The sequence below is a fragment of the Vombatus ursinus genome, unplaced genomic scaffold (assembly GCF_900497805.2).
Source record: "Vombatus ursinus unplaced genomic scaffold, bare-nosed wombat genome assembly UNPS02000749.1, whole genome shotgun sequence".
NCBI classification, from domain to species: domain Eukaryota; kingdom Metazoa; phylum Chordata; class Mammalia; order Diprotodontia; family Vombatidae; genus Vombatus; species Vombatus ursinus.
In genome coordinates, this window is record NW_020940527.1 from 25,781,795 (window position 1) to 25,796,262 (window position 14,468).

Genomic DNA, 14,468 nt, shown 5'->3' on the forward strand with positions numbered 1-14,468 from the left:
AGTCCTGAAGGAAACCAGGGATCCCAAGGTACAGGGCAGTCAGTGCAAAGGCACTGAGATGAAGGGGAGGGTAGTGAAAGGTCAGGTATGGACCTAAGGCAGGGAGGCCAATGAGGAGGCTACTGCAAAGGTCCAGAGAAGGGGAGAAGAGAGCCTGAACAAGGGGGTGGCTGTGTGAATGAGGAGAAGTGATCATGTTCATTCGAGAGAAATGCTATGAGGTAGATACAACAAGGCTCAGAGCGTGCAAGGATGACCTCGGCATGGCAGAAGGTCAGAAATGGCAAGCAGACTCCAGAAGAGTGATGGGTTTGAGGAGAAAGACAGACTTGTTTTGAACATGTTGACTTTGAGATACATGCCTATAGGACATGTCCAAGAGGCAGATGCTGATGGGAAACCGGCACTTAGGAAAGAGACTAGGCCTGGATATATAGATTGAGGAGGCATTGGGTTAGAGGGTAATTATATCCATGGGAACAACTGAGATCAGCAATCCAGAGTGTAGAGAAAATAGAGGAGGGCCTAGACAGTACCTTGGGGCACACTAGGAGACAGGCAATGACAATGGATGCTGATCCAGCAGATGGGATAATATTGCTAAAGTGCTTAGCACCATGCCTGGCACATAGTAGATCTTTTCTGCCACCACCATCACCACCACCATCACCACCACCACCACCACCACCACCACCACCATCACCACCACCATCACCACCACCATCACCACCACCACCATCACCACCACCATCACCCTTTCCCCCTCAGCAAAGAAGAAACTGAGAAGAAGCAGTGAGTCAGGAGGAGAATTAAGAGAAAGTAGCAGAACTAGGGGAACACTTGACACAGTAACAGCAAAACTGGAAGGATGCTCAAAGGTGACTTAGCTACTCTGATCAAGACAATGACCCAAGACAATTCCAAAGGACCTGTGCTGAAAATTGCTATCTACCTACAGAGACACAACTGATAACTCTGAGTACAGATTCAAGTGCCCTTGTAAAGCCTTCCTTAGTTTTTGTGTGGGTTTTCTTTTGCAGCATGGCTAATAAGGAATTATGTTTTACATGACTTCCCATGTATAATTAACACCATATTGCTCAAGGGATGGGTGGGAGGGAGAGAATTTGGAACTCAAAAATTTTAAAAATTGTTAATTTTTTTACATGTAAATGGGAAATATTTAATGAAACAAAATTAAAAAAAATTTTTAAGAGAAAGCAGTATTCAAGAAAATCCTGAGAGGAGAGAGCATACAGGAGAAGAAGATGGTCAACACTGTCAGCTGCTGCAGAGAAGGTTTGATGGAGGGCCAGTCACCCTATTTATTTTCCCCTTTCTCTTCCTCCCTACAGCCTCTTTTTCTACTCCCTCATTCTCTCCTTAATGTTTTTCTTTCTGCTGAAGGAAAATAAAAAACATTACTCCAGATAGCAAAAACCAAATTTTTTTTATTGTGAGTAAATTCCTTTATCCTCTGGTTTTTGGGGTGGTGGGTGGGTGGGGGGGAATGCAAATGCTCACTTTATAGCTGCCCTGTGTATTTCCTCCTCTATTCTAAGCTGCTTGAGTACAGGGCTTTGTCTGCACGGCTTACCTATGTACAAAGCCTAGCCTGGTTTCACACATCTGTCAGAAGCCAGACAAGTCATCCACATAGGAAAGAAAGCAAAGTGACATTCTAGACAGAGTCTCCATGGCCACCTTCCCTCAGGCCAGGCTTCAGGTGGTGAGTGAGATTTTATTGAGAGGCCACAGGCTGTGGGGTCTCAGCCCTGCTCTCACCAGACCCTTCCAGACCATTCTGGTCCTGGGAGGGCTCCGGCTCTGGGTTCTCCAGGGCATGGCGGGTATCAGCTTGCCAGAGCTGTACAAGATCTGTGGGGGTCTTCCCAGCCTGAAGGGAACAGAGAGAGAAGACTTACTCAGATGCCTGGTACCAGAGGTGTACCTCCTCCAGTCATTCCTCCCCTCTGGTGGGAGGCTGTTTGGCACAGGGTAAAGAACTGAATGAAATTTGGATATAAATCTTGTCTCTGATGCTTGGGCAAGCTATGTAACCTTCCTCAGCAGCTTCTGTTTCCTAGTCTGTAAAATGAGGGGGCTGGACCAGAAGGCCTCTGGGGTCCCTTCCAACCTTAGTTCTAGGACAGTATGATGCTAAATCTCTCTGCTTCCCCAGGCCTCCCAAGGCCTAGTGGGGCCTTTTCATTCACTTATCTCTTGGAGGTCTTCGGCTTGGAGCCCTGTTCCTGCTGAAGTATTGCAAAGGTTTCACCTGCCCCATCCCAGATCTTCTACGAAGTTCTCCTTCTGGCTTTCCTGTAGGAGGAAATCCCCATCCTTGGGGGATGGGGACGGGACCCTGCACAGTGACCCACAGAGCTTCTGGAAGGCTAAGGGAAAATGGGCTTTTGGGAGTTGATCCTAGAAAGGTGGACACTCTTCTTGTAATAAGTGGTTGAGTATACAAGCCCCCATGGATGCTCACCATGTTCTTGGCCATCATGTCAGCCCCGTATAGAAGCAGCATCTTGATAATCTTGTAGCGGTTAAGGCGTACAGCATCATGAAGGGCGCTGTCTCCTTCCTATAGCAAGTGCGAGGCTCAGGGTCCATCATGAAGGCAATTGGGGTGTGGGGGTGGGGAGAAAACAGCTCACAAGAGGGGAGTGAGGGTCAAGCCTAAGCCTCGTGTGGCACAACCCAAGTCACAGCACTAAGTCCCCAGGTATGGACAGTTATAAGCAGGGTACTGGAGAAAAGAAAGTGAAGACCTCTGGGAACAAGGTTCTTCTACTAAAAAATTCTGGGATCACAGGCCCTGAGAGATAACAGGGAAGTTAGGGGGCACGCACCCTGTCCCTGGAATTGATATCCACTCCCATGGAGAGAAAGTATTCCACAATATCTATTCGCCCCGTTCGGGTTGCCACGTGGAGGGGAGTGCTCAGGAGCTGCGTGGGAAAGAAATAGGAGTTACTGGCTAAGGGGACACTGGACGTCTGGCTGTACCCTCTGCTGGCTCTGTGGATGGCACGTTAGCTAAAGGATTACATTGCTGGGCTACTGAGCTTCTCTGCTCTTCACCCAGAAGTTTTATGACCAAGGTTTGGGCAATGACACAGACTGACATTCTGTCACTTTCTAATATATCATTCTGTACCACTGGGATGGCCCCCAAAGGATGCTGAATGCTGCACCCACAATCCAATCCTCTCTAGGATGCTGCTGCTAGGGAAGCCCAGGCAGAGCCATAACCAGGGCAGGGTGACTAGGGATTTGCCCCAGGGAGCTGATGTGCAGGGGGAGCAAGCCTGCTCCTCGACTCTTCTGCCGGCCTGTGCTGGGTGGTACAAATCTACTTCTTTGCTCAACCCAGGATCCTACATGACCCACTGTGATGGTCTTCTCCTGGGACCATTCTTCCTCCCCAGCTCCTCTGGGCATGGAAACCAAACTCAGGTGTGTCCACACCAGTGGTTAGATTATCATCCCCACCCTCAAGCTGTTTTTGCCCAGTTGGAAAACTCTCTAGTTCTTTTCTGGGTTCTGGGCTTAGGTGCAAGGGCAGTGGTGGGTGTTTTCAGTGCTGGGGAGGCGCAGTGTCCCTCCCTCACTTAGGGAGCTTCCTTCCCTGTCAGCGTCCCATCATCCCAGTTGCCTTTACCTTCCCGACCACCCCCCAACAGCTGCCCAACAGCGACCCTTCACCTTGTCGCGCACGTTGATGTCTGCCCCATGGCTCTGCAGAAGTTTCACCACCTCCAGGTGGCCTCCACGGCAAGCCCAGTGAATGGCTGTGCAGTCTAGCTAGGTGGGGACAGCGGCCCCAAGAGAAAGAGGAATTAAAGTGGCAGCTCCCAAGGCTCCCCATTCCTCCCCAAAGGAGTCAAGTCCAATCAAAGAAGGTAGTCCTGGAACATGGCCAGTCGCAAGGGTAGGAGAACCCTGGGGGAAAGTCAAGGGTGTAGGAGCAAGAAATTTCCTGCATGTGGGGTCAGGTCAATGCCAAGTCCCAGTGTCCCCAGAAGGGCCTCCCTCAGTGCATCGTTTCTGTTTCCTTCTCTAAAATGGTATCAGAATCAATGGTCAGGCTTAGGCTAGATGAGTTCCACCATATACTCATGAAAGCCAGCATAGGGAAAATGTTAGGTGACCCTTGCCCAGGACAGGAATACTCTCACTCACCCGGTCCTGGAAGTCCACAGTGGCTCCGCTGTCCAACAGCTTCTGCAGGATTTCCATGTGGCCCTCTAGGGAGGCCCGGTGAAGGGCTGTCCGGCGAAACTGTCCTCCAAAGAGACTACACATGACCCAGAGCCCGGGCACCAGCTCTTAGCCCTGCCCGTGTTAGCTGTTTGGGTGAGCTACAGGCCAGGCCTTACATCAGCTGGAAGGCACTTGGGTCCTTAAGGCCTACTCAGTCTTCCTCTTACTTCAGTCAACCCCAACACTCCCTGGAGGAGTGAAATTTTATTGGCACTATAGACTGACTCTGGTCTGGTTTCTAGAGTTTAGTGCTCCCCCTTTCCTCCCACCTCCTCACTCCCTCCCCAATGCCCTTCAGTTTCCATGGAGGACAGAACTAAAACAAATGAATGAGACCCTGCAGTCTGGAAAGGTTGATCTTGGACCAGACCACAGGGCTCTGTGTATGTGAAGGGGAACATTGATCTGTCTATGAAACCTTGGTCTATAAAATGCAGAATTCCCTTGAGGCTTGAAAAAGATAGATTAAAGACAAATAAAAACACTTTCAAAATATACAAGAAGTAATCATAACAACCCTTATAGTGTTTGGTTAAAAAAAACCAAACCACCACCAATTTACACTTTCATTACTAATTAGCCTTTCCTCCTCATAATGATCCAGTGAGCTAGGCTGGAGATGTAAAATTGATACAGATTAAGAAACCAAGACAGAGGAGGCTAGGTGTCTCACCCAAGGCTGCATGATTAATCAACAGCAGATTCAGGGGTAGATAGGGATGGGTACAGGATTTCATTGGCATAGGAAACCTCCTCTACCAGTTGCAGCTCTGTGACTTATATGTAAGTGGTGTCCAACTCAAACAGGACCAGAGACTGACTTGGAAAACTACCTATTCACATTGTCTGTGTTGTATAGTTTTTTATTTATTTTGTTAAATATTTCCCAGTTACATTTTCATCCGGCTGGGCAGCACTCTAGGGTCGCTGGGTGCCTGTCTGACACCTCTAGCCCCAAGCACAGAAAGGTCAGGTGACTTCCCAGTATGTGGCAGAGGCAAAACTTCAACCTGCATCTTCCTGGTTCCAAGGCTAGCTACTATGCCAGACTGCCTCTCATTCTAGCCTAGTAGCAATGCTAAGAGATATCACTTATCTAATGATTTAAGGTTTGCAGAATTCTTGACATGCATTATCTCACCTGAGCCAGATAACTACCCGGGAATTAGGCATTATGGGTATTAGTGCCCCATTTTACAGGTGAGGAAAACGAGGAAGACGTTAAGTGGCTTGTCCCTGGTTACATAGTAGGAAGCTTCAGAAGCCTGAATTTGGGTCCAAGGTCTTCACCACTCTATGCACTACACCACACAGTCTCTTTTTATTATTTGTTTTTGTTCAGTTGTTTCAGTCATTTCTGACTCTCTGTGACCCCATTTGGGGTTTTCCTGGCAAAGATACAGGAGTGGTTTGTCATTTCCTTCTCTGGCTCATTTTATAGATGAGGAAACTGAGGCAAACAAGGTTAAGTGACTTGCCCAGGGTCACACAGCTAGGAAGTGTCTGAAGCTGGATTTGAATCCAGGTCTTTTTGACTTGGCACTCTACTGAATAAAAATTATTCCCTATAAATTCAATTTATGGAACAAATGTTCCCCAAGAGTTTCAAAAAGGACTTACAAATGGTGACGGTATCATATTGGGACATACTCCTAAACATTTTACAATCCCTTCCAACTCTGAAGTTCTATGACTCAACGAGAATCATGTTTTCCTTCAAAAAAATAGATTTCTCCCATGATACATCTGTCAGAAACAGAACCCTGACCTTGAAGAAATAGGGGCTAATGGTGCTTTTTCTGCTTTTAAGATGGGATTTGAAGAGCCATTACCTCATCACAGGTATTAGCAGAACCCCCATCTGCCAGGAATTTCTCAATGATATTCATTTTCCCCTCCACAGCAGCTTTCAGGAACGTCTCCTCTTCCACGGGTCCAGTCTGAGATAAAGACCCCAGTCACCACAGCATCCACCTCACCCATCAGCAGAAGTGTATCTCTGCTGTCCTCCCCAAGCTAGTAGTATAACCTAGATTTCAAGCCCGAAACATTCGCATAAGGCTCTTCTCATTGGTAGAAAGAATTATGACTCATGAAGGTCTAGAACTTCGTGTGCTCTCTCTTAAAGCAGGAATGGAGGCTATCTCTTCTCCTCAAAGCTCCTGATATCAATTCTGCCCCTCAGGCAGCCAGGCATCTTTGAGCTGTCCTCTCCCCCAGTGGGGAGGGTCTTGTGAAAACATTCCGAAATTGAAATCTGGGTTAGACTAGAAAGAGCCATTCTTTCCCCAGCCCTCAGAGTTGAAATGCTAGCATGCTCCTCTCCCCTTGGTCCCTCCCCACACCACGAATCGTGTATTTCCTTTCCACATTTCCCTGCCCTCACTGTGCCTCTCCTCCCCAAGACCTCCAGATTCTCTTACGATTTCCTGGGGTTCAGGTGGAGGCTCTGGGGCCAGGGTTAATGCCTCTCTCTTCTTTTGCTTCCGTTTCTTTCGAAGCTCAATGAGGTTCTGGATCCCACCCACATCGATGATCTCTCGGCGAAGATCCAGTGATGTCTTTCTCACCCTCTCCTGGCCCTGTTCAGAGCAGAGACCTTGTGCACTAAGCGCCATGAGAAGCAAGATAGAGGCAGGTTTCCCTCTGCCTGCTTCTTTGGAGAAGACCGTGAGCTTCAAGCTGTTTCGCTCCTCCCCCTTACTTATCCTTTCCACCCCATCTTTTAGTCAGGGGACAACATTTAAGTCTAAGGCCTCGAGTTTAGGGAAGCCGAGGGACAGTCAGTAGCCTTGAAGAGTTAATTCCTTCTCCCCTTTTCGTACAGAATCCCAGATTTAGAGCTGGCAGGAATCTTAGAGGCCAATCTAGTCCAACCCACTCATTTTACAGATGAGAAAACTCAGGCCCAGAATAAAAGACGGAGTGGCTTGCCCAAGGTCACAAAAGTACTAAGAGGCACAGCCAATAAATCTCAGGTCCCCTCACTCTAAATTCAGTGATCTTTCCACCACACCAAACTCCCTCAAAAGGGAATGAATTTCCATGTCTCCCCACATCTCTTTTAGGTTTAGAAAAAGCAAATGGGTCTTCAGTATGCCACAGGGACAAAGAAGCTCTGAATTAGCTGAAAGGAGGCCCTTGCCATCTCTGGGAACAAAGCAAGGGGTCAAGGACCGGCGACGCCCTAGGGACAGGGAGCAGTCTCCAGGACCATATTTCTACTTCCCAGGCCTAAGCTCCCAGAGTAGAATTTGGTTCTTCTCTTGGCTCTTACCTTGACCTTTTGTAGCGCCAGTTTCTGGGCCCCATGGTTCTTCTCATCCTCTAGCACCAGCAAGTCCATCTTCATGGGCCCAGGCTTCATGCTCGAGGCATTATGGAGTTTCTGGTAAAGGAAACCTGAGCTCAGACCCAGCTCCTGTAAAAGGCACTTTCCCTGGAGTTTCATCTCTTCCTTGGCTGAATGATGGCCTAGTAACACAACACTGCTTTTATGATTTTAATGCCTTGAGCATTCTTCACGTGGAGACATAATAATAAGCTAACATTTATCTAGTGTCTACTAGGTACCAGGCACCATGCTAAGCACTTTACAAATATTATCTCATTTGATCCTCACAACAACCCTGAGAGGTAGGTGCTATTATCACGCACATTTTACAGAAGAGGAAACTGAGGCAAACAGAGGTTAAGTGACTTGGGTAGTATGTGGTAGAGCTAGGGTTCTCTAACTCCAAATCCAACCTTGGGTCAGAGGTCACAGAATTTTAGATCTGAGGATCATAGATTCAGAGTTGAAAGGTTTTCTAGTAAAACTCCCTAAGCCCAGAAATGCTAAATGATTTGCCCAAGGTACAGACACACAGGAACTGACAGAGGATTGGAACTCAGGTCCTCTGACTCCAGTAAAATCTTTCTACTGAAACACAAGGACCCCCAAGACCTCAGAGGTGGTAACAAATTCCAGATACCATTGGTCCAGCCCTCTGTCTTCAGGCAGCTAAGTTGGTATCCTCATCTGCCCCAGGTCATTTCAGCCTTTTGAGGTTAAGTGACTTGCCCAATGTCACACAATTGGTGAGAGGTGCAGAAAGAGCTAGAACTCTGATCCCCTACCTCTGTGGCACAGTACTACTCTTTCCACTAGGCCAGGTTGGATATATCTCATTTTAATGGCACCAAGTCTCTAACTGGTGAACTCCCCAGACCAAACAGCATCCCTGATTTCCCTTTCCTTGGGCCTTTTCATCTTCACAACTGCTGTAGGGTTCAAACTCTCTTCCCTTGTAATATTCCTTCTTGGGTAGCCAGATGGTGCAGTGAATAGGGCCACTCTTGGAGTAAGGAAGACTTGAGTTTGAATCCTGCCTCAGATACTTACTTAGCTATGTGGCACTACTCCTCTCTCCACCTCAGCTTTATCTATGACTTAAGAGTTAATGATAGCATCTACCTTACAGGGTTGTTGGGAGGAGCAAGTGAGAGATTTGTAAAGTGCTTTGCAAAGCTTAAAACACTTTATAAATGCTAGCTATCATCATCATCATCATCATTATTATTCCAAATAACCCCATCTGTTTCCAGGAAAGATGATGACGACAATATTTATATAGCACTTACTATGTGCTGGGTACTATGCTAGGTATACATTATCTCATCTGATCCTCACAAAAACCCTGAGAGGTAGGTGCTATTATTATCCTAATTTTACAGATGAGGAAACTGAGGTAAACACAAGTCAAAAGACTTGCTCAGGGTCACAAATCTAGTAAGTGCCTGAAGCTGGATTTGAACTCAGGTCTTCCTATCCCCAGGCCTGGCACTCTATCCACTGCACCACCTAGTTGCCCATACCATTAAGAAAGCCATCAAGCTACCTTCACTGGAATCTACGCCCCTTCTCACACCACTCAGAAGCATGTGCCCAGGACTTCATTATTCTCAGAGCAGATTCTCAGGTCATAAATTGGGGAATCTAAAATCAGGGACTGGTTCAAAGATCAGGAGTAGTGTGGGTAGGAGGATGGGAGGGAGATAAAGCTAATTTGAGGAGAAGGGGAAAGATGTAGGGTTTCTAGGCCACAACTAGGCCAGGGAGAATCACATCCTGGCATTGCTGCTGGTAGCAAAGAAGCCAGAAACTGGAGGGGGCCATTTCTCCTGATTTCCTGTTTGTCCTGTTTCTCCACAATGAACCCTTTCCTACTTCCTGTCCTAACTCAGGGTAATGATTAATGAATTATTAGGTAGCTATTAGGCAACCGCTTTTAACTCAGACCAATTTTGTGGGTGGAGGAATAAGATTATGTTTTATAGTAATTAATATAGAGGTTGCCTCCACTGAAGTCCTACTCTGGTGCCTTGCATGGATTCTCAAAGGCAGTCAGGGGACAGTCTGAGCTTTAGTAGATGTTACTCGAGGTATTACCAAGTCCAGAGAGGTTCACTATAGGGTTAGCTACACATTCATTAGTTTTTTGAAGACCATTTATTACTGTGAGTAAGAAGGATGACCATCTGTGCCAGTGCAATACCCAATACCACCAAAACCACACATTCTTGAATCTGAGTTGGAAGGAACCTGAGGTCAGCTAGCCTGATCTGCACCTAAGTATCACTTGCTTCCACACCATTCCTCTTAAGTCACCCAACTCTTGTTGGAAGGCCTCCAGTAAGAGAGAATCAATCCACTGCCTCCTGAGACAGCACATTCTATATTCAGAGAGCTCTAATTGAGATGTTTCCATTCTTACATTATGGTGGCATTTGACTCAGGGCTTAGCACATAGTAGGTGACCCTGGCATGTAGTAGGCGCTTAGTACATATGTATACACCATTATTAAGGTAATGGGACAGTCACAGTGAGACAAAGGGCTTAGACTTCATAACTGAGGTAAAAAACAAAAAATAAGGGGAGAGTACAGAAGCTAGGTTTAAAAAATTAAATTTTTAAAAAATTAGGCAGACCATACATATTTTTCCCATTCTCATAGAAGTCTCATTTTATGTTCCATCTCTTACCATAGAATTATTTATGATTTGATACACTGTTCTCTTGACATTTCCCTGGAAATGGGACAAGTTCTCATTTTGGCAGTTTTCAGTGAGGCGGTCAAATGTCCTCAAACTTGTGGAAGCTGAACAATATGTACCTGCTTCCCACTCCCCTACTGCTCTGCCACAATTACAGTCAGCTTTGCTTCTTACTCCCCCTCAAAGGCTCCAGCCCACCCCCAAGGTATAGAATCTAGCTAGACCAGGGTGAGATCGGGCATTGGCTCTTGACTAGGCCATTGTCTTAGGGAAATGGCATAGCTTCAGCTTGGAATTTCATAGCTATTCAACAAGTTGGCTTCTACACCAAAAGTAGAACTGCCCAGGTTTCCTAAGGATCCCCCAAACTAGAAATCCCACTTAATCCCACCCCAATTTAAAATCTGCAAAACGTCAGCTGAACTCAGACTATCCTCTCAGGACAAATGGGAGCATTTGCCCCAAGACACCTGTACTGAACACTGATGCCCTAACTATTCTCAGCCTGGGGGTATCTGACAGCTCTGTTTTTTAGAAATCAGATTTTTTTTTTTTAACTTTTCTAGGGACTCAAAACTTGAACATCCTGGTCAGGCCAGGGCTGTTTCCCTCTCCTTGTATGAAGCCTAGTCCTGTGATAACCCTATGTTCTAAGTTCTTTGAGCTTTGAATGAATGGATGGAGGACTGCTGAGTCCTTGGACTTCATGCGCCAGAAAGTCAGTGGCAGGACTCCAGGGCAGAGATGATACGGATTCATTTTCATGCTTCTGGCCAGTGGAAAGGAGGATTCGTAAACTGGAGTATGTGTTTAAGACACACGGAGGGAGACAGAGAAAGTGATAAAGACATTGAGACAGTGACAAACATAGAGAGGAAATAGAGATTTCAACCTTGTGCCCACACTCTGCCACATTATTTGAGTCCCGGCCCAAGCTCCAGCAACTTCTGGTTGACATTGAGCTACAATGTCCCTTCTTTACTTCCTCCTTTTTTATCCCTTCCTCTTTTCTTTGACCTTCTGACCTCTCCAGTTTCCAAAACTAGGTTTTTCCCCTCTCCTTGTCCTGCTCTTCTATACAGCTGCTGGTGACTTCATACAGAGGATGAAAAATTGCCTTCTACTCTGTCATTTCAGGGTCACCTACTGCTTTGGCTGCTGCTGGAAGACATCCTTAAGCAATGACCCTTTAGCCCACCTTTGCTCTCCCAAGTGGCCACATTGCCCTGTCTCGGTCCCCAGTTCCAGCAGTGTTTAACTTTGCCCTTTCTCCTAGCTGGTCTCATAGGTGGGCTTCTCTTTGTTCTGAGACCCTCAATCATCAGGAGGACGGGTACATCACTTCTAGGATGGACCCCAGGTACTGGTAGCCAGCTTCTAGCAACCTGGAGGTCACCCCTAAAGGAGTCACATGAGATTAGGGACGATCCTCTTTCCCCCCAGGATAAGTAACTGTCAGGAACCCACGTGGGGGAATATTTTCCCTTTTAACATTCACTACCCCTGTCCCTCCAGAGCCCATCCCTTCTTTCAAACTTACTAGCTACAGCTCCAAGTCCTTCCTTATCCTCTCAGTGTGGCTCTGGATCCCAAGAGACCTTCTCTCCATCCACTCCACCATTTCCCCTCCAAGTCCCAGTACCTGATTCTCCTCTTCCTCTGCCAGGCGCTGCTCGATCAGCTCTGTTGCCCTCTGAACCTCTTCGGAGCCTGCCATGGCCACAGAACTGAGCTTCTGCCCCCAGCCTCACAATGCTGGCCTGGCCCGATGAGATGGCAGAGCCTTTATAGAGCTGGACACCCCCTCCCCCTGGAGGAATTGGGAGCTTCTGTCATGAGCTCACCGGCTGAATTCACTAACAGCTTCCCCTCACCCTGGGTCACCTTCAAACCCAAGCAATTGCCTGGAGGGAACCCAGCTGTGCGAACAGACACAGCAAGCGGGGGTTGTGGTTTTAAAGAAGCAAACTGTTATGGGTAGACTGAGACAGGAGGGGGAGGCAGCATAGTGAGGAGCTGGCACTGAGGTTCTGGGGACAGTGCACTCTCCCTTACATGCCTGCTCCTGGGTGCCAGCCAGGTCTGGAATGCAGGGCCAACAGGAGTCCAATTTTGCCCTGAGTACAGGGAGCAGGGGCCAGCTCCAGGCTCACAGCACCACCTTCTGGGCACGGGAAGATCTCTAGGCTTGTGCCCGGGCTTAGTACTGCTCTAAAAAGAAAAGACAAGGAGCTACCGGCATGGTCAAGATACCAACTAATGAGGGATGGAGTCTCCTGACAGACACCGCCTGCACTAGAGAAAAGGATGCTGACTTCCTCTTGGGGACGGGGATGGTTCAGAATAGAGAGGGCTCCAGGAAGGGTGGAAGGAAGGGCAACTGGAGTCAACCATCAAAATCACAACTCAGGAACAGAACTCGGCAGCTGTGGGTTGTGGGCTCCTTGGCTTCTGAGAACCAGCTGTGCAACGCTAGAAGCCACATTAGCTGTGTCCATGCCCCGCCACTCTACAAGTGGGCACACCATGACCCCAGAGTCAAATTCAGGCAACTCTGGCCCAGGAAATCTCTCCTGCAGTCAAGCTCCTCAGAGGGCGGCTCCTGGCAGAGGGGCTTCTAGCCCCAGAGCTCCTGCTGACCCTGCCCTTTAGCAGGGAAGCTAGGGTGGAATCCCAGGGCCTGAGGCCAAGTTCTGGCTCAGGCATTTACTAGCTGTGTGACCCTGGACTAGTCACTTTATACTTCTGAGCTGGGCCTTAGCTTTTGGTACATTGAAAACTTATGTCTAACTCTAATGTTCAGTATTGGAGGGTTCTAGGGAATCCTTGAGTTAACATTCTAGAAGAGACCTATGACAGGGAGACATCAAGCACCAGACAAGACAGAAGGAGCAAAAGGCTTTATTGATAAATAGGCAAATATTTCTGTACACAAGGACCCACCACGGGAAAGACAACCAGCCTGGAGACAGCCATGCCAGGGTTCCATCTGGGAAGATGATTTTGTCCAGAAATATTCTGGAAAGGCTCAGGCTACATCTTTGCCATACACCCTCATCCTTGCCAATTGTGCTGGGGCAGGGAAAGAGGTGATGGCCCCCACCAGCTCTCACCACTCCCAGGGACTCACTGTTGGTCCCCTTCACTACTGGGGAACTGGCACCATGCCCACAACAGAGCCGGGGGTAGAGGGGAGGCAGAAGCTGCTTCCAACCCTGAGGAAAAAGCTGGTAGTAAGCACAGCCTACAGCACCAGACTAGATAGATCTGGGCCCAATGGGCCATGGGTTGCTGGCCCTTTAGCCAGAAGTGATTTGCCCTACCCTGCCATGGGAGAGGTGTAGCTAGAAGGCCACCGTGTTAACCCAGGAGAAGTAAGCAATCCTCTGCATTTCTTGCACCGGGATCAGCAAAAAACCCTATTCTGGGGGCTTGTATGTAGCAGCACTGCTTCTCAGAGCCTTTGTCAAGTAACCCCAGATGCAGCTGGCAGTGTTTCTTCACTGCCCACGAAGCAGCAACCAAGGAAGGTATCACCTGAAGAGGATGACAGTACTCAAGGGCAGCAGGAGGGGAAGCCTGGTGTTCCAGGTGTAGGAAGGAGCCCCTTTCCTTGCCCTCCCTCTGGGAATGTCAGTCCTGGGGTGGCAGGGGCTGGTTGACGATAACTTGGATAACAAAATCCTTCTGGATCTTGGTCTCCTGTAGCCGCATGCGATCTGTAAGCAGCTTCCCAGAGAAGAACCAGCGCTGCCAGGAAGGCTCAATGCCCTCCTGGGCATACAGCTGCCTCTTGAGCTGCCCAATCGTGTCAGAGAGGCTGGCGTTGAGCCTCACATCCTTGCCGGTGGACAGGCGCACCTTAAGAGGGAACTCACGCCGGGTACTGGGGGCTGGTTCTGGAGGTTCTACCCCATCATCCTCACTGCGCTCGAGAAGCAAGTTGACTGGTGGTGCCAAGCAGTAGACAGGGAGCTGATAGCGATTGCCTAGCTCATCATAACACTCACTCAGAGAACCTACGGGAAGAACAAGACATTAGGAGAACGATGGGGAACGTCTCCCCTCTCCTTCCCCCTGAGATCTACTCCAAACCTTCTTTCTACTCCTGACGTCTGACCATTGGCTGACCTGCTCCCTCAGCCCAGATGCCCCATTA

At 48.2% G+C, this 14,468-nt stretch overlaps 2 protein-coding genes across 4 annotated transcripts in view; both read right to left on the reverse strand.

Annotated features, from left to right (window-relative positions):
- Nucleotides 1-1,500: 1,500 nt before the first annotated feature.
- Nucleotides 1,501-12,187, reverse strand: ANKRD2 (ankyrin repeat domain 2). The gene is made up of 9 exons (XM_027860535.1): nt 11,952-12,187; nt 7,550-7,660; nt 6,696-6,854; nt 6,105-6,212; nt 4,192-4,290; nt 3,715-3,813; nt 2,859-2,957; nt 2,492-2,590; nt 1,501-1,897 (listed from the first exon to the last, which is right to left on the reverse strand). The coding sequence occupies exons 1-9, from the start codon at nt 12,024-12,026 to the stop codon at nt 1,742-1,744; spliced, it is 1,005 nt and encodes a 334-aa protein (XP_027716336.1). The 5' UTR covers nt 12,027-12,187; the 3' UTR covers nt 1,501-1,741.
- A 1,007-nt stretch (nt 12,188-13,194) lies between these two features.
- The window catches only part of UBTD1 (ubiquitin domain containing 1), a 61,720-nt gene continuing 60,446 nt past the window's right edge, over nt 13,195-14,468 (reverse strand). For all 3 annotated transcript variants that reach the window (XM_027859570.1, XM_027859577.1, XM_027859584.1), the window contains one exon: nt 13,195-14,328. In XM_027859570.1, the coding sequence (XP_027715371.1) occupies nt 13,943-14,328 (386 nt within the window). In that variant the 3' untranslated portion in view covers nt 13,195-13,942. The remainder of the gene's footprint in view (nt 14,329-14,468) is intronic.